The sequence below is a fragment of the Sinocyclocheilus rhinocerous genome, unplaced genomic scaffold, assembly GCF_001515625.1.
Source record: "Sinocyclocheilus rhinocerous isolate Xijiao unplaced genomic scaffold, SAMN03320098_v1.1 scaffold538, whole genome shotgun sequence".
NCBI classification, from domain to species: Eukaryota; Metazoa; Chordata; class Actinopteri; order Cypriniformes; family Cyprinidae; genus Sinocyclocheilus; species Sinocyclocheilus rhinocerous.
Genome location: NW_015650838.1, coordinates 203,976 through 229,065, shown reverse-complemented (window position 1 = coordinate 229,065; position 25,090 = coordinate 203,976). Strand labels below are relative to the sequence as shown.

Below are 25,090 nucleotides of genomic sequence, written 5' to 3'. Positions count from 1 at the left end.
TTGATATTTTATGCATTCCTACACATTTTGTGCAAATTTCTGTGTTTTCTTTAAATGGTTTGACTTTAATTTGAATGCATGTCACCTTAAAGGCTATAGAGCTATTATATTAGCTCTAGTACACTGGCCTAATGGCTGGAGAAGTGGTGGTAGTGTTAGTTTGTGTTTATATGTGAATGGAGGGTTCCATATGGCTCCATATGACTGGCCTTTGCTTGTAAATTGGAAAGGCGGTAACATAGGGCTGTGAGTCTAAAGAGTGAGAAAGGGATAGAAACACATACATATAAACAGAGAAACAAATAAAGAGACTTATACTAGCTTTCAAGCAGCTGGTGATGAAACAGACGGACAGGCAGCAGCCACATAAACCGGAGTGAAAGAAGTAGGTCAGAACCAGGGAGAAACGGAGAGCGAGAGAATGTCTGGAGAGACTCTGAGCTGTTGAGGAGAGGGAGAATGGAAATGATGGGATGGGTTTCATGCCCTCTTTTGTTTTCATCTCCATTTTCATCTCGGGTTCAGGGAGGAGACGGTGTGATGATGCCACGGGAGGCAAACGGGGGCCAGCTGGCACCTGAAGTGGTGTTGAGTGACATTGATTGACAGAAGTCTCTACTAAATTACAGGAAACTCCAGACTCTGTGTTATTCATGCCGAGAGATGTGACAGCACCATGCAACTTGATGTACATTGTGAACGTTTGTTCTTTCAGTTTTTCACACAAACACGCACACACACGCACACACACACACACACACACACACACACACAAACCCGCTTCAGATACCCTCTGAAATCAATCTTATCACTTATGTTTGTGATATATTTATAACATTGTTTAGAGCATTTTCCATTATCTGACTCTCCTTATTTATTTTTATTTTTTTATTGTTGCTATTATTATTATTATTATTATGTTGGATGGGAATCAACTTCAACTTCAACCATCAACTTATCAAAAAGGTCTAAATGAGACTTATAATTTTGAATTTGTATAATTTATTTCTAATTAGTTTTCATTTGTTTATCACTCAGTTTAAATCACTGTTAGTTTTTTTTTCTGAGATTCAGTTTATTTAGCTTCTATCAAATTCAAAGTTATTGAGCTATCTGGTATTATTTAAAAATGTTTAACATAAAAAAAATAAAATTCACAGCACAATTTAGTGTTATTGCTGTCTATTGGTATTTAGATTTTTAATGCAGGCGGGTATTATAGATTATATATTATATGCACAATGCATCAAAAAACAAAAACTGAAATTAAATTGTGGCCATATTTATTTTATTTTAGATTTGAAGTTTAGTTTCTGTTTTTCCCAGTTATGTTAGTTTTTGTTTTTATTTCAGTTAAAAATCGTTTCATCGTTTAACTTGATTTAAGTCTCTTTTTAGATTTAATTTACATAATATCCATTAGTTTCCATAATTAAGGTGCTTCAGGCACCACTACAAGCAGTTTAGTTATGGTACTCAATGAAAACAAGCTTTAGTGTTCGATGAAGCCCAAAATAAATGAGTTGGAACTATGTGAAAATACAATGCAGCAATCACAGACATTTATCAAAGGACCCCATAAGTTTACCAAAAATTATTAGATAATTTATTCTGTAAAGAATCAGTCCACTGAAGGCGAGAGTAGTGAAGAACCCAAGTGCAGTTTATTTACAGTGTGATCCAAACAATAATCCGAGACTTGACTTGACATGAACAGACTTGACATGAACAGAATAGACTCACCAACAGCGGGATAAATACATTCAATACACGACGACAGACAATGGCAACATGATGGCTACTTATAGGAAACAAGAGGGTCACATGACAAGAACAAACCAATGGGAAACAAGACACATGACTAAAACAACCAATCAGAACATGACACATACACAAGGCTGAGATACATGAAGGCAAGGGAAGTATGACACAAACAGCATAAAACAATTACAAAATAAAAGACATGGAAACATGAACAAGACAAAACCCAAACACCACATTACACTCTGTAACTTTTACAAAAGCTGTGTGTAAAAATCAAAGATGTGTTTATTTTGGACGGGATAGAAATCACATAGTTAATTAATAAAATTATAATAATGACCTCTCATGCCGGTGTACAGCATTCGATATTTAACAAGAAGTGAAGCACCGCTCTGCTATTTTGAGCTCAGAGATCATGACAGAAAGGATCAAGCTAGCTGTGCAAATTTAGCTCATTAAAAGTAACAGGCTAATCTCCATCTAATGATCACCTCAACATCTGTCATCAATAGCTCGCGTTTGGAAACGCCACCTGCTTCAAAGACCAGGCCCATATGAACGGCAACCACCTGACAAGCACAAGTCATTTCGCTATATTTCCTTCCAGGCTTTTTGCCCATTTTATCATTCAGATCATAAAATGGGCACAGATTGTGTTGTGAAACAATAAGCAGATTTATCAGTCATGAACATGAACTAGATTAAAGGTTGAATTAGCAGAGAAGCTGCAGGGCCAATTGAACAGATTTTGAGAGATAGTGACACAATGATTCACTCCAACAAAGAACCTAGAGTGAATCAAATGAAAATAGCAAGTCATTTTTGCACAGCGTTTGCCCACCGTCACTCATGTGTGTTCAGGGTCAATGACAGCTCTGCTACACCAGACAGATTGGAGCATGCTTGTTCTGCATTGTCAGCTGTCTGTTTGTGGTTGTTATTAAAATACAAAACAGCACATCGCTGAAAAGGAAAATTATATAATTTACTGAAAAATTTACCATTTATTGGTGGTTTGTTCTTTCTTCTTGTTTTTAATTTAGTTCAGTTGTCCTCCATAAAAGCCCATATCAAATAAATAACAGTACCTTCCTTCACTTCATGCTTTTCATACCATTGACTTTCATAAAAGTCAAGGGACATGTTGGTTTAGTGTGTTTTGAGAATACTGCTTATATTTAATGTACTGTACACTACCATTTGCTTATCATCAAAATGTTTCCTTTTCCGTCCCTCTCTCTATAGTTGACTCCGGCACAGCCCTGTCGCGCCCACAGCGCCCCCTCTCGGCCCGGACGGCCCACCATGCCCCGGCCATGAAGGGCTACCAGGTGAGTCGCAGTCTGTCACAACACTCCTCTGGGCCTTGCTACTGCATGCCTGAGGACTGCGACACTGCGCGGGACTACATGCACCACCCTGACCACTACCAGGGGCACAATGATCACCCCTACTACCCGCCTGGTGGGCCACCTGAACCGTCAGCCATGGTCCCATCTGGTGGAGGCACCTTCCCTCGTTCACACCCCAGTCAGCCACAGCCCTACGACTCGACGTGTGAAGAGTGTATAACCTCGGCAGGGCACGGCCATGGTCATGGGGGAAAGATGCACCGTATCCCACCAAACCTTCTGGATCAGTTCGAGAAACAGTTGCCCTTCCACCCTGACGGCTTCCACACCCTGCAGTACCAACGCACGGCCAGTGGGGAACAACGCAGCGAGAGTCCGAGTCGCATACGGCATCTGGTGAACTCGGTTCAGCGTCTCTTTGCCAAGTCACATTCACTGGAGACGCCCTCTAAACAAGAGTTTAATGGCACCCGTGGGGGAGAGTACCGGGACAGAGATAGGGGGCACCGCAGCGGTGGCGAGGAAAGCGGCGGACATCATTATTCAGGAGCGCACCAGTCTCGCTCAGCCCGTCGGAACAAGAGTCGAGAACGAAGTAAGAGTGGAGACTCCCGCCATGAGTCTCGAAGCTCCCGCCACCGCAGCAAAACAGCTGGATGGTGGAGCTCCGATGACAACCTGGACAGTGACAGCAGCTTTCTGGTGGGTGCGGGCAGGGGGGGACGTGGGTATCCCACCGGACACGAGACCCTGGATGCTGCCATCCAGGAGCTTACCTTGAGGAAATCTAAGGGTCCACCTCCAGGAGAGTGCCTGGCTTGCAACAACATAGCCATGGCAGGGGACAGCGGACACTCTCTGAAGAGGAGCACATGGTCGGCCTTGACGGTCAGTCAGGCTAGAGAAGTCTATCCATCTTCCCGTGGCGGAGGAGGTGGAGGAGGATATGAGAAGGCATTGGTTCCTCTAGATTCCAAAATGAAGGAACAATCACTCCACTATCTGCAGGCAAGTTCTGCATATGTGTGTATGTGACAGGGTTGTGCTAAATTCAGAATTGACTAATCGGCTTCCTTAGATCTGTCTATCTATCTATCTATCTATCTATCTATCTATCTATCTAGCTGCATATCTATTCATCCACCCCTCCCTATGGCCCTAAGGCATTGTGAGTTCAATTCTGAATGGCATACAACCCCAGTATGTAAGAGAGACAAACTATAAGACTGTTTAGCATGACATTGAAGAACAACAACACCATATTTTAATCTGTACAATTCCATATATATATATGTATGTATGTATGGAATTGTACAGATCTGTCTATCTATCTATCTATCTATCTATCTATCTATCTATCTAGCTGCATATCTATTCATCCACCCCTCCCTATGGCCCTAAGGCATTGTGAGTTCAATTCTGAATGGCATACAACCCCAGTATGTAAGAGAGACAAACTTTTACAACATGTGAGCCCATTTTCAAGTCAGTGCAGTGACCCCAAATTGGCTCCCACTGAGATTTCAATATTTATGTGGCATCTCTGTCTGCTGTCCTTATTGACTTGCAGATTAATTTAATTGTCAAAATAATTAATCTGTCTGCAGAGATGGGGATCTGCACTAAATGACAATTTCTGTGAGTGAAAGAAAAGAGTGAAATATATGTTTGTTATCAGCTGCTAGCTGTGAAGAATGGAGGCTGATGCCATTTCCAGCCTCTGTCAGCTCGGTGTGAATGGGTGAAAAACAGCATAAAAGGATACAGGAAAACAACACATTAACCCTTGGCCTTCACAAAGCACACTGTGAACACTCAGAAACGCTGCTATTGATATCAGCAGCAAGCTGTGTGCTCTATTTCTCCTACTCATCTGCTCAATTACACACACATCACTGACATCCTGCTTTGTGATATCAAGTATACTAGAATGTGGGATACTTCTTAGCATCATAATTCAGCTTTTTTTGGTGTCATGTGCGGCTTCCTATATGGTTTACATAAAGCTATAAATGGGCAACTGCATCGCAAAATCATTGTTCTTACAAAAAGTTACCATGGTGTTACCAAGGGTATGCATGGTTTCCTATGGGGTGCTTGGAAAAATTTGGACTTTCTTTTGTTAAACCTATGTAGAAAAAAAAAACTGACACCACCTGATACTATCACAGACCATGCTACTGCCAAAGTACGTTTTGAAAAAGGAGGTTTAGTGTTGCTGGAAAAATTATTTCCAATATGTCTCCAACAATATATGCAGTTAAAAACACAACTTCAGAAAACAAGTGAACAATGACAATATGAACAATGACACACACTGACAATTAGAAGTCCTGTCCTGAGCTGTACTGTATGCCCTGCTGCTTCCTTGATAAATGAGCAGCACATACTGTAATTGGACTCAATTATTGTTTTCCTTTCTGTCTTTCTTTTTCTTCTCACACATATACTGTTAGGCAGTTAGACTCACCTACTGTGAACACATCTAGGTATGCGACCACACATACTTATTTGTGGACACACACAAACGGGGGTGGAAACTGTATCTGACATGACAACAGGTTGAATGAGGATAATTGTTCTCCTATACACTCTCTCACACTTCCCATCAAGTGTCAGCATATGGTTATGTTTCTAAGGTAACAGAATGGAGCTCTAGGAGGTTACGCTCGTTTCCAGGTACAACAGTGAGCCACAGTTGAGCACTACTTAAATAAGGCTTACAGATTAAAAAAATAAAATAAATGACAAGAGTTGAGCACCACTTATAAAATAAGGCCTACAGCTTCACAGTATCCCTGTGCACATCCTGTTTTTTTCTTTAGCAGACACCAGGGATTTAAAAAAAGAGCAGCTTTGACATTTTGCTAATTACTCCTTTTGTGTTAGTCTTCAGCAAATGTTATGTGGAAGGTGCAACTTGACTACTAAATTTAGGCATAAATGGGTGATTTCTCCAGCATTTGTTTGTTTGTTTGTTTTTCCCCCAAAGTTGCCTGCATGACACTTGTTTCTTTATAGTGGTGGTGAAAGAAAATATCAGGCTGTGTAGAAGAAGTGTTATGTCCAATAGCTTGTGACCTGCCGGTTATCATTTTTGTTGCATTCATGCTATGTCGCATCATGCCTGGACTTCAAACACCTGGTGCTCAAATAAAAGAAAACCAGTTTCAGCAAAGTATAGACTGAATAGCAACTGTGAGAAAGCACAATAAGCATCAGGTGCACCCCATCTCATGGCTGTTCTGTCCCCGGGCTCTTCAGTGGGAAATAGAGAAAAGTCAATGCTTTGTGATGGACATAACCAACTGTGCCGTCTCTTGCATTCTCTGCTATTGTTGCCCAGGGCGACTGGAACACAGGAACGTGCATAGAGGTCTTGCCCTGACACTAATTTAACTTCCTGTAATATTAGCACTTGCAAGCTCCAATTACACAGAACATCAGCTTCACCGTGATAGAAATACATCTGGTCAGTCGCCACTATTATTTAGCTAATTTGTCACTGCGAGACAACCTATTAACTTTCATACATTCTCACTCAGTATGATACACACATTTATCCTATCTGTCAATGGTTACTGTGTAACTACATACAGTACATTGTCATAGCCAGCAGTGTTGAAGAGTAACTAACTACAAGTAGGCAGTGTGTAGCATGACAGTCGCTATATTGCTGTCGTTGTTCACATTGTGTTGAACAATACAAGCTAATAATCAAACATTATTAGTATTAGCAAGTTGATCAGACTAGTTCTTAAGACACAGTCTTAACATAGAGGCTACTCACAAAAGAGTAGCTTGACTGTAGTTTGAATACTTTAAATCATGAGTATCTTATAGCTTTGGAAGCTACAGTTTCAAAGTAGATTCTGATATCCAGATAACCCCCAAGCCTGCATATAGTCCCCATCAGTGCTCATTCTGTGTTCCATCATGAAGAGCAGCTGGTCCAGAGGAAATTGTGTGAGGTCTTACAGTGATAGCTGAAGGCAGAGCAGCTGACTCAGCTAGCCTGAGCCTCTGGGGAGAAAGAAACCCAGCTGTGGACTGCAGCTCAGTCAGGGGCTCATCGCGGGAGAGCAGATTTTTGATGTGATCTGATATGAAGACATGGGGATGAACCAGATGAATCGTCTGTTACAAGTCAGTCGATCTGTGTAGCAATTAGCAGGGGAGCAGGAGGAAGTGAAATGTGTCAATATAATGAGAACGAATACCAGGGGCTGTTGGGGGAAAAATAAGAGGATGAGAACAATAACACAGATTGCAAGATTGAAAGTGTTTTTGTTGTTGTTTGTTTGTTTTTTTGTGGGAAAGAAGGAAAGTTTTGTGGGTAGCGGGGTGGTGAACATTGTTTGGACAAAAAAAAAACCCCAAAAAAACAATGACAATCTTCAAAATATATTATTTTATGTTCCACAGAAGAAAGTCATATAACAACATCAGGGTGAGTAAATGAATAAGATTGTAATTTTGGGGTGAACTGTCCCTTTAAATTAAAATTCTGGCATTATTTACTCACCTGCACTTTACTGATTCCATGCACATGCTGTACAGTATGTGTTATTTTTCAGTGAACCATTTTTAGTGACCTATTCATTTAAAATGGTTAGAAGGAGACCAATTATATGAAAGATATGTAAGAAAAACGGTATGACAGTAATGCAGTGACATTACACATACATCTTTGCAGGAACTTTCGGTATTTTCCTGCTGCACTAAAAGAACAAAATGGAAGTCTGAGGAAAAATGAAGAGAATGGTGGAGACACTCAAACCAAGGATTAGAAAAATCAATGATCAGCTTCTCCAGAAGAGGCCAATTGACCTCCTGATTCAAAATTATATTTGTGTATGGGTTTGTTTTTGTGCGCGTGTGTATTAGAAGGAAGATAGGAGGGGTGGAGCCAAGAGAAACAGAGATGGATAGAGAGATCGAGTCACATCATCCTTTGAAAGAGATGACCTTAAAATACCCCACTGAGTGGTCAGTTGATAGATACAGCATTCCTTATCGTGTGTGTGTGTGTGAGTGCAAGTGCATCTCCACCCTTTGTCATTTGGTGGTGGGATTATCATCTGATGTCAGTGAAAGAAAGGGTGCGAAAAGAAGTATGAAGCCTTCTGTTGAGGCACTATCTTAAATATTTGTCTATATTTTTGCCTGCCTCTTTGGACAAAATGTCCCTTGATAACTCTTTACCTACAATCTTAAAGGAATAGTTCACCCAAAAATAAAAATCCTGTCACCATTTACTCACCCTTAAGTTGTTCCAAACCTGTATGAGTTTCTTTCTTCTGTTGAGCACAAAAAATAACAACTAGAGGGTGAGCAAACGATGACAGAATTTTCATTTTTTAATGAACTACCCATTTAAGTGTGCTAATCATTGCTGTTGTATTTAATTCAGTATTCCTGTGTCCTCATAGTGAAAGCTGAATGATTAACAAAAAACAAAACCCAGAGAATATATATACAATAAAACAGTGAGTAGAGCATCAAGTTTAAGAGGGAACATCCAATTGTCAAACATAGACAATACTGGAACGGCACCCATCTCAGAATTATTGGTTGTGTTATTAAACATCTAGCCAACTTATAGTGGCTGTGCAGCTTGTAAGACATCATTTTTTTATTTTATGTGTTCAAAATATGTGACAGGGAGCAAATGCAGAGGCAAAAAACAGCAATATTATGCAGCGATGCTATCAGAAAAGGACAAGGCTCTGGAGAGCAGAGTTCATGAAAATAAATAATCTTGCCATTTCCCTCCATAACCTGCTATCTCCACACATCTGTGCTCTGTCCATGCCCCAGCCAAGGTGTAGCTCTTGAGTGTGATGACAGCTCTAAATGTACAGCTGGTGCCTTTCATCCCTGTCAGCCAATCAGATTCCATTTTACTCAGCTGCCCTCAGTTCAACCGTGCATTCCCTCTGGTCATGCTGCTCTAACAAAATAATTTTTTCTGATATACATAAACCTTTAGTTGCCGTATCATTGCATTTTCTCTCATATGATTGATATATACAGTAACTACACAACAGCAAGTTTAGGTCCTCGAAATTAGCACTAGGACTTTTCACTGTTTGTATCACTCCAGACAGACTGTTTTTCAGTCACTCTTCCTACAAGTTACATCGATACACCAGTAGGTAGCGACAAGTGACTTTCTTATGTTGAGTTGAGTCATTGAAACATTCACTTTTCTCATTTGTTTAAGACATTGATTCATTCTGGTATGAAACAAGTGATTGCCTTAATGAGTGAGTCTTTGAATTCATTCATTTGATTTGTTCATAAACACTGACTCATTCAGGTATGAAACAAGTGACTGTCTTAATGAGTGAGTCACTGAATCATTCACTCTGATTTGTTCAAAAACACATATACATTTAAGAACAAAACAGCTGACATTCTGAGTGTATCAATGAATCATTCACTCAAACGACTTGTTCAGCCGATTCAAAGAAACTGCCGATATTGTGTCTAAGATGTAAGTTTCTTAATATTAGCTTATTGTGTAAATATAAAACTACCTCATCCCTCGTCATTTAAAAAAAATAAAGGCCAGACTGACAGCAAGTCATATGTCTCTTGTAGGTTCCCTCAGATGATTGGTGCGGTGGCGGTCCATCTGACAGTGGTGGTGAGATCCCTTGTAGACGTATGCGCAGTGGCAGCTACATAAAGGCCATGGGGGACGATGACAGTGCTGACTCAGACCCCAGCCCCAAAGCCTCACCCAAATCAGCCTTCATTGCCCAGAGAGAAGCCTTCCGCCGCTCCGTCAGCATGGACCAGCGCTCCTCCACCACATCCAAGTCAGTTGTCACTTGGTTTTCAGTTTTAATTTTCAGACTCTGTGATCATTTTGTGTGACTATTTTGAGATTTGTATTTGCACTATTAAAAAGTAGCACATTGGATTACCATGTAAAACCACAACAGTACATAAGGATAGAGTGGTGTATGTATTTTGCTTTATGGGACTGGGAAGTGTAATCTGGGGCTTTAATGATGTACTCCTCTTCTTAGGTACTCATGTAAACAGTGTACAGACGTCTACCCGAACAGTCGAACCACACCTAAAGGCCACGCTCGATCCCGTTCCAGCACTCAGGTAAAACCACAGAGTGTTCACATTACATGTAGTTAGTTTTCCAAGTTGTTTTAATTATTTATTTTTCTTTCAATAATCATGAAAACTGGAAGTATTATGAATGTTGAAATGCATTGCTACGGTGTTGTACTGGTTGCTTGGGAAATCTGGGTGATTGCTAAGGCAACAATAGGTGATCGCTAGGGAGTTCTGGTGGTTGGTTTGGTGATCTTGTTTGGAGTTCTGGTGATAACTAAGGCATCTTGCTAGTTGCTAGGGCATACCTAGGTAGTTATTACAGAATTATGGGTAGTTGCTAGAGCATAACTAAGTGGTGGCTTGGGTGTCCTGCTAGTTGCTAGGGAGTGTGGGCTGGTTTCTAGTGCATAACTAAATGGTGGTTTGGCTGTTCTGGTGGTTGCTAGGGTGTCCTACTAGTTGCTAGGGCATAACTAGGAAGTTTCAAGGGAGTTCTGGCTTGTTGCTAGGACATAACTAGGCAGTGACTTAGGTGTGGTGATTGCTAGGGCACCCTGCTAGTTGCGAGGGCATAACTTGGTAGTTGCTAGAGAGTTTTGGCTGATGGGCATAACTAGGCAGTGGCTTAGGTGTTCTAGTGATTGCTAGGGTATCCTTCTAGTTGCTATGACATAACTAGGTGATTACTATGGAGTTCTGGGTAGTTGGTTACACATGACTAGGTGGTTGTTAGAGTGTTCTAGGTAAATGCTTATTGGCCCAAAGTCAACAGAGCACACCCCCTCAAATTCTGGTCACTAGATATAACTCTGATTAGTAATAATGTGTGGTCATGTTCACCCTTTACACACACAATATAATTTATTAACTAAACAGTTGCATGAACAGTCTTGGTTATTTGCTGAAACATCTGGATCTCAACCTTCATCTCAACCTAGTCTTTGTGTGTTTTAGCTGGGTGACACTCTGAACCTGTTTGGAGAAATGGAATCACAGGCTGTCCAGGCACTGGACCTACCAGGATGCTTCCGCACCCGCAGTCACAGCTACGTACGGGCTATCCAAGCCGGCTGCTCCCAGGACGATGACTGCCTGTCTGTCTTCTCCATGTCTGGCCCACAGGGGAGCGTGAAGGGTGAAGCAGGTGAATCATCAGCATGTGTTTATGTATGTGTGGGTATACTAGTCTCCATGCTGTCACAGGGATTAGATTAGTGACTTAATGAGTTTTTGGATCAGTCTCATAGGAATTGCTGGAGAAACACGCTTCAGCCAAGGGATTTAGATCAAAACTGTTTTCCTTCTTTCTCTATGTTCTCAGTATATCAAGACTGTAAACAAATGTTACATTGTAAAGACTTTAAAATGCTCAAATTCCCATGAGATTGTATGTCTCCTTGACTATCCCTTGGGTTGTAGTCAAAATTAAATGCAGTGTAAATCTTGTCAATGAAATTACTGAAATGAATGAATATGACAAAATCTAAAAGACAGGGCAAAAGCAAAACAACAAAAAGTCCCTGTAAAAATTAACACTGCATGGTCATGATTGCAGTCATAATTTATTCCCTCTCTCACTAGCACGTGGATGACTTTGTCTTTTTCACCATTGTCCTTTATTCTCTCGTTTAGAGTAGAGAATCTCACAGGAGATTTATTAAAGCCCTTGTGAAGTGTCAAAAGCATCCATCTGCAGTTTCTCAAGGCAACACTCATGACACACACCGGAGTGTGAGTGTTTTTAGGAGAGAGGGATGAGGAGAGGACAAGAGAGATGGAAGGAGGGCTTAGGCATGCTTTTTTTAAAACTCCTTTAATCTCTGTGTGTCCCTCTGAATTTCCTGTCTCCACTCTCAAGAGCTAGTGAATGTGTGTGTGTGTGTGTGTGTGTATGTGTGTGTGTGTGTGAGCGGATGTTACTTAAGCCATGAGGATGTGTCTAAAGCTTTTGAATGATAATACTCTAGTGGGGATTTCAAGCTATAATGTATATATGTACATTTCTGTATATTTATGTCTTCTCGATATAGAAAATACATTTCCATATATCAGTATGTATTCTCACAATTTTCTTTGTCTTTGCTGTAAACTGTAGTTATTTTACTATCTATCTATCTATCTATCTATCTATCTATCTGTCTATCTGTCTGTCTGTCTGTCTGTCTTATTCAGAAGCAAAACAGTTCTCCATACCAACTTTCAGCTTGACAGTTACCAAAATTCTTCTTGTACTGAAAACATATCAGTTTGTGTTGGTTTGTGTGCCCATCTTTTTCTTACCTACAAAAATGTACCTAATACTTGAAGCCTCCAGCAGGTTTTGTGCTGTAAGTCCTTACATCCTCACCTTCCTCTGTTCTCCTTACTAATGATTTTCCCTCTTCAGCAGAAAGTTATCTCAAAGGAAGAGTATGTTTTATTCCTTCTGTGGTGACACTTTTGAGTGAACATCCCTTTATCTTTCAACTGAATGATATATTTGAATAGCAGTCTTAATAAAACCTTTCTGTCTTTGTTGGTCTAGTGTTCCCATACAGGAAAGGACCCCCTCCTCTTCCCCCTCGCATGTCCAAGCCAATGATCTCAGTGACCGCTCAGAGCAGCACTGAGTCCACTCAGGACGCTTACTTCCAGAGTACAGGACAGCCAGCTCTGGTCAGGCCCAGACAGCACAGCAATTCAGTGGACCTGACGGAGAGCAGCGGGGGCCGTAGCTCCAGAGGTGGGCACTATCTTGGCGGGGGCATGGCGCGTGTCAGACAGAGCAGCAACTCCGCGGAGAGTCTGAATATCAGGGCCCTTCAGAGCATCGCCTACCCTAGTGGACCTGGTCCAATGAAACCGAAACACAGCAGCTCAGCTGATGACCTTCAATGAAACCAAAACACAGCAGCTCAGCCGATAGCCTGCTGGAGGGGCCCAGGGGATCTAGGGAGCGGGCTGGAGGCAGCCTGGGAAAATCAGCCTCTCTGCCCCAGAACAGTATGTCCCTAGCTAAAGCTCTAACTGGAGGAGAACAGGAAGGACGAGGGAGGAAGTGGAGACCCTCTATTGCAGTGCAGGTATAAGAGGGGATAATCCCATGAGAGATTCAGACCCAATGATGTCTCTCTCTTGTGCAACATTTTGTTAAATGTCTCTCTTTGTGTTTTCCAGGTGGACAGCTCAGAGACGTTGTCTGACTCAGACCCAGAAAGCAAAGCGCTGAGAGAGGTGCACTCCATAGGGGTTCAGGTGGAGGATGACAAGAGGTAGATCTAGCTTGTTTAATTTTTCATCTATATATCCTATAACATTTTTGAAATGGCATAAAATGGCACAGTTTTCTATCCTGTGTTGATATATTTAATATTAAAACAAGAAGTTAGGGAGTATTGAAGGGCTTCTCACACTTGTTCACACTTGTCCTGTTTGGTTCGATTAAAATGAACTCAGGTGTGATTGCTCTGTTAGTGCGGTTCGTTTTGAGTAAGTATGAATGCTGCCATCCGAACCCTGGTGCGCACCAAACAAGTGGACCGAGACCGCTAAAAAGATGGGTCTCGTTCCGCTTCCAAACGAACTCTGGTGCGGTTCGAATAAAATATGAACGCAAGACAGACCAAATACTTCTAAACGAACCAAAAACAGGAAGTAATGACAAGATTCGACGTTATACGACATGATTTGACGAAGCGGAACGAGCAGTGTATCCAAAACAAAATGAGCAGAGGGCAAACGTGGAGTAATGAGGAGGTAAAGTGTCTTTCATGAGCTCTTCGTGAGTTCGCAGGTGGTGAAAATAAAATCATAAGAACACGCAGCGCGCAGTCCAGCAGACGGCATTAGGTGTGTTCGACTTAAAGCGGTGCTGAGCAGACTGATCGGTGAATGGATGCTTTGATATCATACACCCGCAGCGCCGCTTTAAGTCAAACACACGCTAAGCGGACCAGGACCAAATGTATCGTTTTCTTTTTTGGTCCGGACCAAAACGAACCAAGAGAACCAACTATAAGTGTGAACACACAGTTAATTTAAGTTGCCAATATACTTTTATTTATATAATAGCCATGAATCATGAGTTGCTACTTGCTATTCTGGTTGGTGACAGGCAGTATTAGTGGGAGGGACATTCTCTATTTTTTAACATTCCTGGGCCATTGAAACTACTGCGCCATTGACTTTAGACCAGGTTTTTGTTGGTCAATGGCGCAGTCTATTTCATTTGCCTCAATGCGCCCTGAACACACCTCATTTTCAGACCAGCACGCCCATGGGCGCACAAATGGGTGCAAATGCATTTGCTATTTAAACAACGTGGCGCAGGATGTGAAAATGACAACTGCGTCGGGCTGAAACTAGCAAAAAACACGTGCGTCGCGCCTGGCGCCGCATTGCGCCGGGTGTATGATAGGGCCCCCTGAGTGCAATATTAGTCATCAGAATTTATAAGAGTAAATGTATAATGAACGGTTTACATTTTTTTTTAAATACTGAGAACTGTACTTGGGACTTGAGAGCTGAGAACTGTTTCAGGAATTTTAGGAATTGTTCCATTAAAAAAAAAAAAATGAAAAAATGTATACCTCTTTTAAAAATGAAGTCATTAATAATTCTGCATTTACACAGAATTAATGACTTTTCGTTTTTTAAAGAAGTGACTTCTTTTTTTCCTCATCATTTGGCAAAGGAATTGTATTTCTTTTTTCTTTCTTTTATTATTATTATTATTTTTATTTATTAAAATTACTAAAAGTTCTTTACAATTCCCATCCCATATACTGTATATATCAAATTTATTAAATTTTGTCAAGATTTTTGGTAAACAAACATGTTAAAGAATTTGCATGTTTTTGGTACTATATAGTTTAAGTTGATATTAATACATTTCAGTGTTTGATTTTAAGGACATCTTTGTTTTCTTATGTATAGTTACAAAACACTACTTGATGTCCAATGTATAGTCTAAGCAGCTGAGAACCAGTGCACTTCTTATAGATTAATTCAGACTTAACAGATATGGACTAAAAGCTACAGATGTGGACTAAAAGCTTACATAGGCTCTTTAATTATCTCTCTGATATTCCTCTTCATTCTCCTGATTGGTGAAAAGGCAGTCAGGGGTGGTTAGTTTATTTCTGAGGTGGGATGGAGTGTGAATGTGTCACAGTGTTAGATGAGCAAGAGGTGCAGGTGCAAGGTTCACACGCAAGCAAGCACACACGCAGTGGGTGTACATGGTAGGAACATGGAGTGAGGTGAGAGGGTATAATTAGGCAGCCATTACGCAACACGCTAAAACCTGTGAAATGAGGTCACTGTCACTAATCCACAAATGAGCTATGATATGCTTTGTGTCTTGTGATCATTAATTACCCTTGTCAGCCTCTTTCTTGATTTAGCAGAAATACTGTTGGTTTGGAGTCATTTTATGTATTTTTGGTATTCAGACATTTATTAAAGGCTTTAGTACAAGATAAAGGTGTAGTTCACCTAAAAATGAAAATTTGCTGAAATTGTACTCGCCCTCGGGCCATTCAATATGTACATGCATTTGTCTCTTCATCAGAACAGATTTGGAGAAATGTAGCATTACATTACTTGCTAACTAGTGGATCCTGTGCAGTGAATGGGTACCATCAGAATGAAAGTCAGTTTGTTGTGAAGTAATGTGTTGTGAAGTGCAAAGCTGCTTGCTTTTAAGAAACAAATCCATTGTCAAAGTGTTTTAACTTTTAACTGTCACTTTTGGCCAAAATACCAGTCTAAAATCCATAAATAAGAGGACTCATATTTTAGTCAGAAGCAGAGGTTTGAAGTTAAAAGTGTCAAACACACAACTTTTCACTTCATAAGTCATTAATTTATGGACTGGATTTGTGTCGATTACTTGAGGACACCCATTCACTGCAGAGGATCCACTGGTGAGCAAATTATGTAATGCTAAATTTCTCCAAATTTGTTCCGATGAAGAAACAAACTCACATACATCTTGAATGGCCTGAGGGTAAGTAAAACTTCAGCCATTTTTTTGGGGTGAACTATTCCTTTAACTTCTATCAACAGCATTTGTGTCATATAATGTTGATTACCACAGAAAAAAAAAATCCATTCCCTCAATTTCTTACAGTTGTGGCACTTACAATGGAAATAAATGGGGCCCAATCTGTAAACGTTAAAATATTTTCAGTAGAATAGCCACAAGGCATTCAAACAATATGAGTGTTAACATGGTTTAACTGTAAAAATAATAATTTACTAGCCTTTTTTTGTGCAGCCCTATTTACTTCCATTGTAAGTGCCTCACTGTAACAAAAATTTTTGCATTGATTAAAGAAAATGAGGGACAAGCTGAAAAAAAGATTTTGTGGTAATCAACATAATGCCACCAATATTATCAATATACCAGTAACTAAATATCGAAATTTTGTTCTACCACTACATTTGAGTCTAATTGTCCTGTTGTTGTTTGTTCCAGAAGAGCCCGTTTTAAACGCTCCAACAGCGTGACAGCAAGTGTCCAGGCTGATCTTGAGACGGAGGGTTTTGGTGGGCTGACGGTCCCCACTCAAGACAAGGGCCTGCAATTCGGTTGCTCATTCCAGCGCCACTCGTCCGAACCGGAATCAGACGGTCAGTTAGCAGAGTATCGCACAGTGCACACACAGGGCCAGTGGGCCTACCGTGAGGATTACCACAGCGGTTACACCAACGAGCCTGGCCCTCCAGAACTGAGGGCCCTGCCCTGCTCCCATTCCCCTCTGCCCCTGGCCCCTGAGCGTGGAGTGGGAGGCTGGAGCGAGGGTCAGAGGAGCCTCCCTGATTCGGGCCGAGCCTCGCCCTGCTTACGAGATGGAGAGTTCTTCCTCCGGCTCCTGCAGACAGAAGTGGAGAGGATGGAGGGATGGTGCCAGAACATGGAGAGAGAGGCAGAGATTAATGAACTGCCGGAAGACGGTGAGTGAGGAATAGCAGAAGAGATGATTGAGTAAACATGACATGGGCTAAAAGGCCCAAAACATGAGTTTTCTCTGATTTCATGAGGTCTTGAATCTGTAGTGTTTTGCCCACTTAACAGTTCCTTCTGTCTAAATGCTGTTTTTTTTCCCCTTCTGGTTGGTTTGTTTTGTGGTTCAGTGTTGGAGATCATCAGAGGAGCTGTCGGCAGTGCTCAGATGCTCATGTCACAAAGAGTCCAGCAGTTTTTCAGGATGTGCCAACAGAGTGTGGTGAGTGTTTTGAAACTCTTTCTGTTGTGGATAAAAGGCAGGATGTCCTTACCTTTTTTCTACCTTCATATGACCTACACTGTAAAAAGAAAATTAAAAAAATTAAATGAAATCTGCTTTTTACCTTAAAATGTACTGATAACCTAACCTCCATAATAATACAGGTGGTAAAAAACAAAAAGCCACATGACATGTTAGAGTTCATCATAAATTTGACTGTATTTTGTAGTAAAATTACATACACATTAGTGCTGTCAAATGATTAATCGCGATTAATCTCATCCAAAATAAAAGTTTTTGTCGGCATATGTGTGTGTACTGTGTATATTTATTATGTATATATAAATACACACACGTGCATGTATATATTTCAGAAAAATATGTTGTTTAAATATTAGATATATTTATTTATAATATAAATTATATGAATATAAATATAGACATGTAAATACATGAAAATTATTTCAAAATATATACTGTATGTATGTGTATTTATATATACATAATACATATACACAGAACACACATATATTATGCAAGCAAAAACTTTTATTTTGTATGCAATTAATCGTTTTTACAGCACTAATATACATACATATAATGTTCAACCATTATAAGCAAATTATAAGATTTTTCCATTGGATTTTGGATTATTCCAAAAAATAAGCTTTGCGACTAAGAAAAGTTTATGATTCTTACATGTTTCATTCATCATGATAATTTTTACAAATGAACACAACTTTAATGAATTTGGAAGCCTAAATACAATCTCCAGAAGTAAAAAGCTAAATGTAGACTATAAACAAACTACACCACGGTCACATGACATCAGCGTCACCACCATTAAGCTTCCAACAAGTGAGAAAATGAGTTTACCTGTTCGGTGTGATGTTTACCCAGCAGGCACCTTGATAATAAGAAAATAGGAAGTTAATCCCACACTGAAATTGGTTTAATATATATGTAGGCCGATATGTTTGACGTTCAATTTGCATCAGATCAATGTCAAGTTTTTGACATCAGTTTGCATATTTAACTTGTTTTTTTTTTTACGTCAAACTGACATATTTTCAACATCAATTGCCCACTAGGTAATGTCTCAGCATCTGTAGCCCCATTTAGCCACTTGTTAGCAATTGCCTTTTTCAAGTAAAAAACGTAAAAATAACATTACTAATGTATTTTATGTCACATAATAAAATGTGAAATATCTTAGGCTTACTGTATCTCAGACCTTATTTCAGGCATTTAACCCCATTAAGCACATAAAAAAAAAAACACTGACTTCGGGAAAATGGAACTGGAAGTGTTTAAATGCTAACTCGTTTCCAGGTTTTGGCCTGCAAAAATATGTTATCCCTGCAGCACTCTAATATCCCCCCTCTTCTCATAGGATCCTTCATCATACCCTCAGCCCACCACTCAGGATCTGGCCAGTTATTGGGACCTCCTCCAGTTAGCCATCGAGGACGTCAGGGTGAAGTTTCAGGACCTCCAGCGGCTCAAGGAATCGGACTGGAGGTTGCCTCCTGAGAAGAAGGTGAGAGTGGAGATCCGCTCTGCTCCAGTCACTGCACAGCTCCACTCCAGTGCCAAAACAGCAGCGAGCAGGAGAACCGCCTGTGTGCTGGGTCCCAGCAGCTCTCTGCCGTCACACAAACACCTCTGCAAGAAAAGGAACTAAACTAGAAAAAACAAGACATGCATGATTTACTGCCTAAAGAGCTGTTTGTTTGCTTTGAGATATTAAACCCTAACAAATCTGTAACTAATTTCTCTGTTTTCTTTCTTTTTACTGTCTGCTGCTTCCACAATGTCATGTCTCATCCTAAATACACTAATCCAAATCATTCTTATGTTGCAACTTCATGGTGCTGTCCTTTCTTCGTACATGTCCTGGTCTTCATCCTCTGCTTGCACGTGTGCGTTTTCGGTGTCTTTCCCTGCGTTCCCGTCCATCCCTGCATTGGTCATCCATGCTGTCACGCCACTCCCCTGCTCTTCCTCTCAGGAGGACAAGAAGGTTCCACCTCCATTACCAAAGAAGCCAGTCGGTGGCGTGACGGGCAGCCTTCGTGCTGACAGCACGACCGAGGCTGGAGGCATGCTAGTGGTCTCGCGAGGACGTAGTGTTCCCGAACGGGAGAAATCGTTGGATGTAGGCGACCGCCAGAAGCTGGAGACACGGCGCAGGCTGCTCCAGACCAAACGCTCAGCCTCTTTCCGCCAGAATTCTGCCACAGAGAGTGCTGACAGCATTGAGATCTACATCACAGAGGCTCAGACGAGACTCTGAGTCACTTGGACCACTTCAGAACCCCTTAAACAACCACTACGACTCTTCTCTGGCCCTCTGCACACACGTTCAAGTTACAAAGCAGCCAGAGAGCGAGTGCAATTACTCACTGATGGGGAACTTGAGATGGCTTACAAGTATGCTGCTGGTGTATGGATGTGAGCTTACACATTTTATTTAAATTTTTTTGTTGAGCAAGTGTTATTATTCTCAGAAAAAGGGCTCAACCAGCACAACCAAGTGTTACAAGATTGAGACTTTTGTAAGTCTACACAATATATAAAAATGTTAGTACTGTTTTAACGAACCACACCATCACATACGGGTGCAATATCATATATTAAGAGGATCTTATCTTGTTATTTTAAATAATAGACCTTGTTTTGATATAATCTTGGCTGTGTATGAGTTTCGTAATTGATCCCACAGTGCGGCGTAGCCACTTTCACTGTGACAGAAGCGCACTCTTGTGGCCAGAGTAGAGCAATGCACCCTGATGTAAATTTGGGACTGAAACTGAATGTTTTAGCAGTACAGTAGTAAAACCCCTGAGAGCAACTTTTGCAGTATAGATAAATGCCTTTTTAAAGCCAGTGATCAAATTACCACAGGGATTCATCTCCCGTATAGTGCAATATCACTTTGCAATTGCATTCAGGCTTTTCATTAGTCCAATGCAAAGACACACTTCTTAAAAAAAGATGAGAAAGAAAAAAAGAAAAAACACAACAGAAACATTCAAGCTCTGAGGCAACAGCCATGTTTCCTGAAACAGGACGGTCTACATCATAAGACTCTTCAGAAACAGGTGTGCAGTAGACAATCTTCAAACTATTTCACACTTGACCTGCACACTGAAAAATGATTCAGAGAGGAGGGGAAACATCTTGTTCATTTCACCCCTCTGCCTTTTTTTTGTAACAGATGAAAACCCTCTAACATGAAATCAATGTAGCTTCTATATTTTGCCTGAGTGCTTTAATTTATTTTTTTTAAATTTTTTTTGCTTGTTTATTTTGTTTCTTTTTTTGTTTGTTTTTTTTGTTTTTTTGGAGAAATTAGGAAATTAATTAAATAACTTTTTCTTCTGGTTAGTTCCAGTTCCATTTTACACAACTTGTCTCAAAACAATTAAAAACAAAATAATATACTTCAGATTATTTTATAGAAAAAAACAAAATCTGTCCACTTCACACCAAATGTTAATTGGTTGGTTATTGATTATTGATTGAAACATTAATGAACATATGTGATAGGAAGAATGGATTATGTGTTTGTGTGCATTCAACTTCTCAATTGGGTGAAAGCAAACTGGAAACAAGATCACACAATAATTTTTGCAAACTCCATCAAATTTTTTTTTAAAGGAATATGTTGATTGCATGATCTTAACTTTTTTTTGGGTGGGGGGGTATTTAACTATGGAATAAGTTGGAAAAATATTTTATTGGGAGATGTATATTTTATAAAGTAAATTTTTAGATTAGCAGATAAACATGTTGTCAAAAGTGGTGTTAAAATATGTTATAAACGTGTCTAAGAATTTACAAGGTAGGGATGTGACAGCTCAGTGGACTTTAAAGACGACTTTGGGCAACTCACCGCAGCAAACTTCAGCGGAATCGTGTTGCTTTCCTCTTATTTCTTTTGTCAAACTTGAAACAGACTGGCTAAAGACTTTTTGACAAAAGAATATATGGTTGACAGCCACTTGCCATGTTGTCCATGGGCAAAAAATATTATCTGTTTTCTATGTCTTGACTATCTACACGTGCCTAACAGCACTATGTGTGGCTTTTTAAAATCTAACTATTCAGTATTATATTCAATACAAAATATATAACTCACACAATATATATTGTTCTAATATTTTGATTTGTCACACCTGATCCAGCTAATAACCACCACACGCTGGATGTTTCTATGTAACCTGCATGCTTTTATTAATCCATGAAAAAAAAGAACAAACGGTTCTCTCAAAACTGTAGATCTTTATCCCGTCTGGAAAAAAAAGGGCAGGAGTATTTATCTAATTATTTACAATAACTACACCTACATTTCTGTATCTAAACTCATTTGATTTCAACAATTTTTTCAAACAGTTTTTTCAGACATTTGCACTTTTTTTCATTTACTGTTGCCTATCATCTCTTTTTATTTATATATTATTTATTTAATGGATACTTTATGGATAATATATCCATCATTTTATGAATACATATTTTTTAAGCATCAAAATGGTTGTAATCACAGTCAACGTACACATTTTTTGGACGCAGCAATTCTAGGATGACAGAAAAGCACAACAGACTAATTCCTCTTCCACTGTGAAGGACTTCCTGCCTTCTCAAAACACTGAAAGACTATATGTACAACTTGCCGTTGGGGTTTCCAGTGCGAGAAATAGGATGATCTCTTATCAGGGCCATATGTTTTTGATATACCAACGAAACTTAATTTCAAGCAAGACCACATTTTCCCCTCGCCATGTTGTTTGCCTTCTCAGGCACTGACAGGAATCTGACACTCAAACGGACTGATCAGAAAGACTATTTTGATGGCCTTTCTATTCTAACCAATGTTTTCCAATGTAAATGGATTGATGGAAACTAATCAAATACAATATTTTATGGCTGTGTCTCTCGCTGCATCATGTAAAGCTTCCCATGTCAACACATGACCTGAATCACCCGATGGTATGTTGTGTTGGTTCTTGAGAGACAACCGTGTCTTAACAGGTCAGAATGGATGGCTGAAACTCTGCCATTGCTCCTTTAAGCTGAAAAACGAGTCTAAGAAGTGTTGGCGAAGCCTCTATATATGCTATAAACAGATTTAGCTAGAGTAAGTGATGAATATTTCTTCGTAGCACAGAGGAGCTTGTAGCAGTGTGACGTAGACGTTACGTTGGATTCTATAACGCATTATAGATCACTGGAAATTAAATGGGTCATAGACCTACAAACAATTACTGTGTAATTAAAATACCTTCTCACGTTCTGTTGTATTATGTACAGTAAATATATCTGTTGCAATTGAAGTTGTTATTAATATTAAATGGGCTGTTGATGATTACTGGTATTATTAATAATTTAATATACAGTATCTCACAGAAGTGAGTACACCCCTCCCATTTTTGTAAATATTTTATTATATCTTTTCATGTGACAACACTGAAGAAATGACACTTTGCTACAATGTAAAGTAGACGACCACTGCCTTGCTAAAGAAGCTGAGGGTAAAGGTGATGGATTGGCCAAGCATGGGCATCCTCAAACGGAAGGTGGAGGAGCGCAAGGTGTCTAACATCCACCAGCTCCGTGATGTCGTCATGAGTGGAAGAGGACTCCAGTGGCAACCTGTGAAGCTCTGGTGAACTCCATGCCCAAGAGGGTTAAGGCAGTGCTGGAAAATAATGGTGGCCACACAAAATATTAACACTTTGGGCCCAATTTGGACGTTTTCACTTAGGGGTGTACTCACTTTTTTGGCCAGCGGTTTAGACATTAATGGCTGTGTGTTGAGTTATTTTGAGGGGACAGCATATTTACACTGTTATACAAGCTGTACACTCACTACTTTACATTGTAGCAAAGTGTCATTTCTTCAGTGCTGTCACATGAAAAGATATAATAAAATATTTACAAAAATGTGAGGAGTGTACTCACTTCTGTGAGATACTGTATAATGAAAATATTTTATTGCAATTATGACTATGATAAAATCTATTCTGTATTCTCCAGGGTGTTCATGTGTAAAAAGCCACCTGATTTAGAATTTATTATATTGTTTGTAATTGCTGCTAATGTAGAAAATAGCCCAGTGGAAGATGAGACAAATTGAAAAATAACAGCTAATGCTAGACCCATCTCTTCTAGCAGTTGCGTGGAACATATTACAATATAGAAAACGTCAAATGAACATATAGATCTGAAGAATGAGTATTCCCCGTTCTTCATGGGAAAAAAAAGACAATATATAAATATAAATGTTTGGCCAGATTGTGATGTAGCAAAACAATTCTGTTCTTTTTTAAATGTTCATTAAGTTGCTCATAACACTGCATTATAAGAACATTGTGGAAAATTTGATTATTAATATCCATCACTATTTATGGTTGTTGTATTTTTTTTATCATATATTTATGTTTGATACAGTGCCAAGGTAAAATAAGTTGATTTTATATCTATGCTTTTTACATTGTTTTACCAAACTGCAATAGCTTACAACTTCACCTTTTTCAATATATTATTTCCAGATTTGAAGTAAATCTGAAACTCTTACCATTTGTTGCAACTAAAGGGTGAAGGCCTTATGATGAACAATGGCACAGCTTGAGTATACATGGATCGTGTTTAGTCTTTGGCCACTGAGATGTTCACTACTAGCATTAAATCGGAGATGGCACACTGTGATGTGGTAAACCTAAACACAGAATGTAATATTGTCAACGGTTGTAAACATTTTCTAAAAATTACTATAAAGCTATTTTAGCAAGGTAAAATAACTGCTGTCCACTTAGTGTCCTGTTATTTTCTTCATAACATTTCAGAATAATTTATCCATTGTACAGGTGTACTCAGTATTTTTATTAAAGATGTTTTCATAATTTTTCATAATTAAACAGACTTTTTCATAAAGAGTCTGTTTAAAATGTAATCGCATAAGAAGTCTTAAGTTCTGTTTAAAGCAGGAAAGTGAACTCAGGGCCATCCTTAGGGGGGTACAACTGAAAAACTTGAGGGGGGCCCCACTCCCTACCTTGCACCGGACCCCACGTCAGCTAAGGACGGCCCTGAATGGACTATATCACTGTCCACACCAACAGACCTTAAGGTTCTGTTTATTTTAAACGCGCGCTTAATCGGGATTATCTGCTGCTTTCTTCAGAATCGGAAGTCGTCATTTTAGTCAGTAAAAAAAAAAAAAAACTGCACGGCAGTGCAAAGAGAGAACAATGTCAAATTTACCGTCACACCCTCATAGCAGCTTTAACTATTTTTAAAGGTAATATCATGCAAAATATATTGGTATAAATGTACATACATGTACGTACAAACATTGGAGAATTTACGATGCTGATTACTGATGAAATGCGTCATCACAGTCTGTGAAAAGGGTCTATTGGCCTTAAATGCTCTGGTGTATTCTGATTGTCTGTCAATAGAAGAAAAAAAAACTCTGAAAGTGATTGACCTACATGACCTACCAGCGTCAGTTGTCCTGTCACTACCATTCATAGATCATCTCCTGTGGCCTCATGGGATAGTAAAGTGTCCATCATATGCACACTTCAGAATCACGCCAGAAGTAGTAGGTCATCCAGGTACTTTTTGCCTACTCTTTTATGACAACTGTAAATTCGGACATACACTGTCACATAC

General features: G+C 39.6%; 1 protein-coding gene across 1 annotated transcript in view; it reads left to right on the top strand.

The window, feature by feature from the left end:
• The window catches only part of LOC107712634 (disks large-associated protein 3-like), a 184,979-nt gene extending 164,323 nt beyond the window's left edge, over positions 1 to 20,656 (top strand). The window contains exons 3-13 of the mRNA XM_016517951.1: positions 3,010 to 4,124; positions 9,723 to 9,943; positions 10,157 to 10,241; positions 11,154 to 11,343; positions 12,724 to 13,032; positions 13,071 to 13,261; positions 13,356 to 13,450; positions 16,660 to 17,138; positions 17,319 to 17,410; positions 18,804 to 18,950; positions 19,422 to 20,656. Coding sequence (XP_016373437.1) covers positions 3,081 to 4,124; positions 9,723 to 9,943; positions 10,157 to 10,241; positions 11,154 to 11,343; positions 12,724 to 13,032; positions 13,071 to 13,261; positions 13,356 to 13,450; positions 16,660 to 17,138; positions 17,319 to 17,410; positions 18,804 to 18,950; positions 19,422 to 19,706 — 3,138 coding nt within the window. The 5' untranslated portion in view covers positions 3,010 to 3,080 and the 3' untranslated portion in view covers positions 19,707 to 20,656. The remainder of the gene's footprint in view (positions 1 to 3,009; positions 4,125 to 9,722; positions 9,944 to 10,156; positions 10,242 to 11,153; positions 11,344 to 12,723; positions 13,033 to 13,070; positions 13,262 to 13,355; positions 13,451 to 16,659; positions 17,139 to 17,318; positions 17,411 to 18,803; positions 18,951 to 19,421) is intronic.
• Positions 20,657 to 25,090: the final 4,434 nt, after the last annotated feature.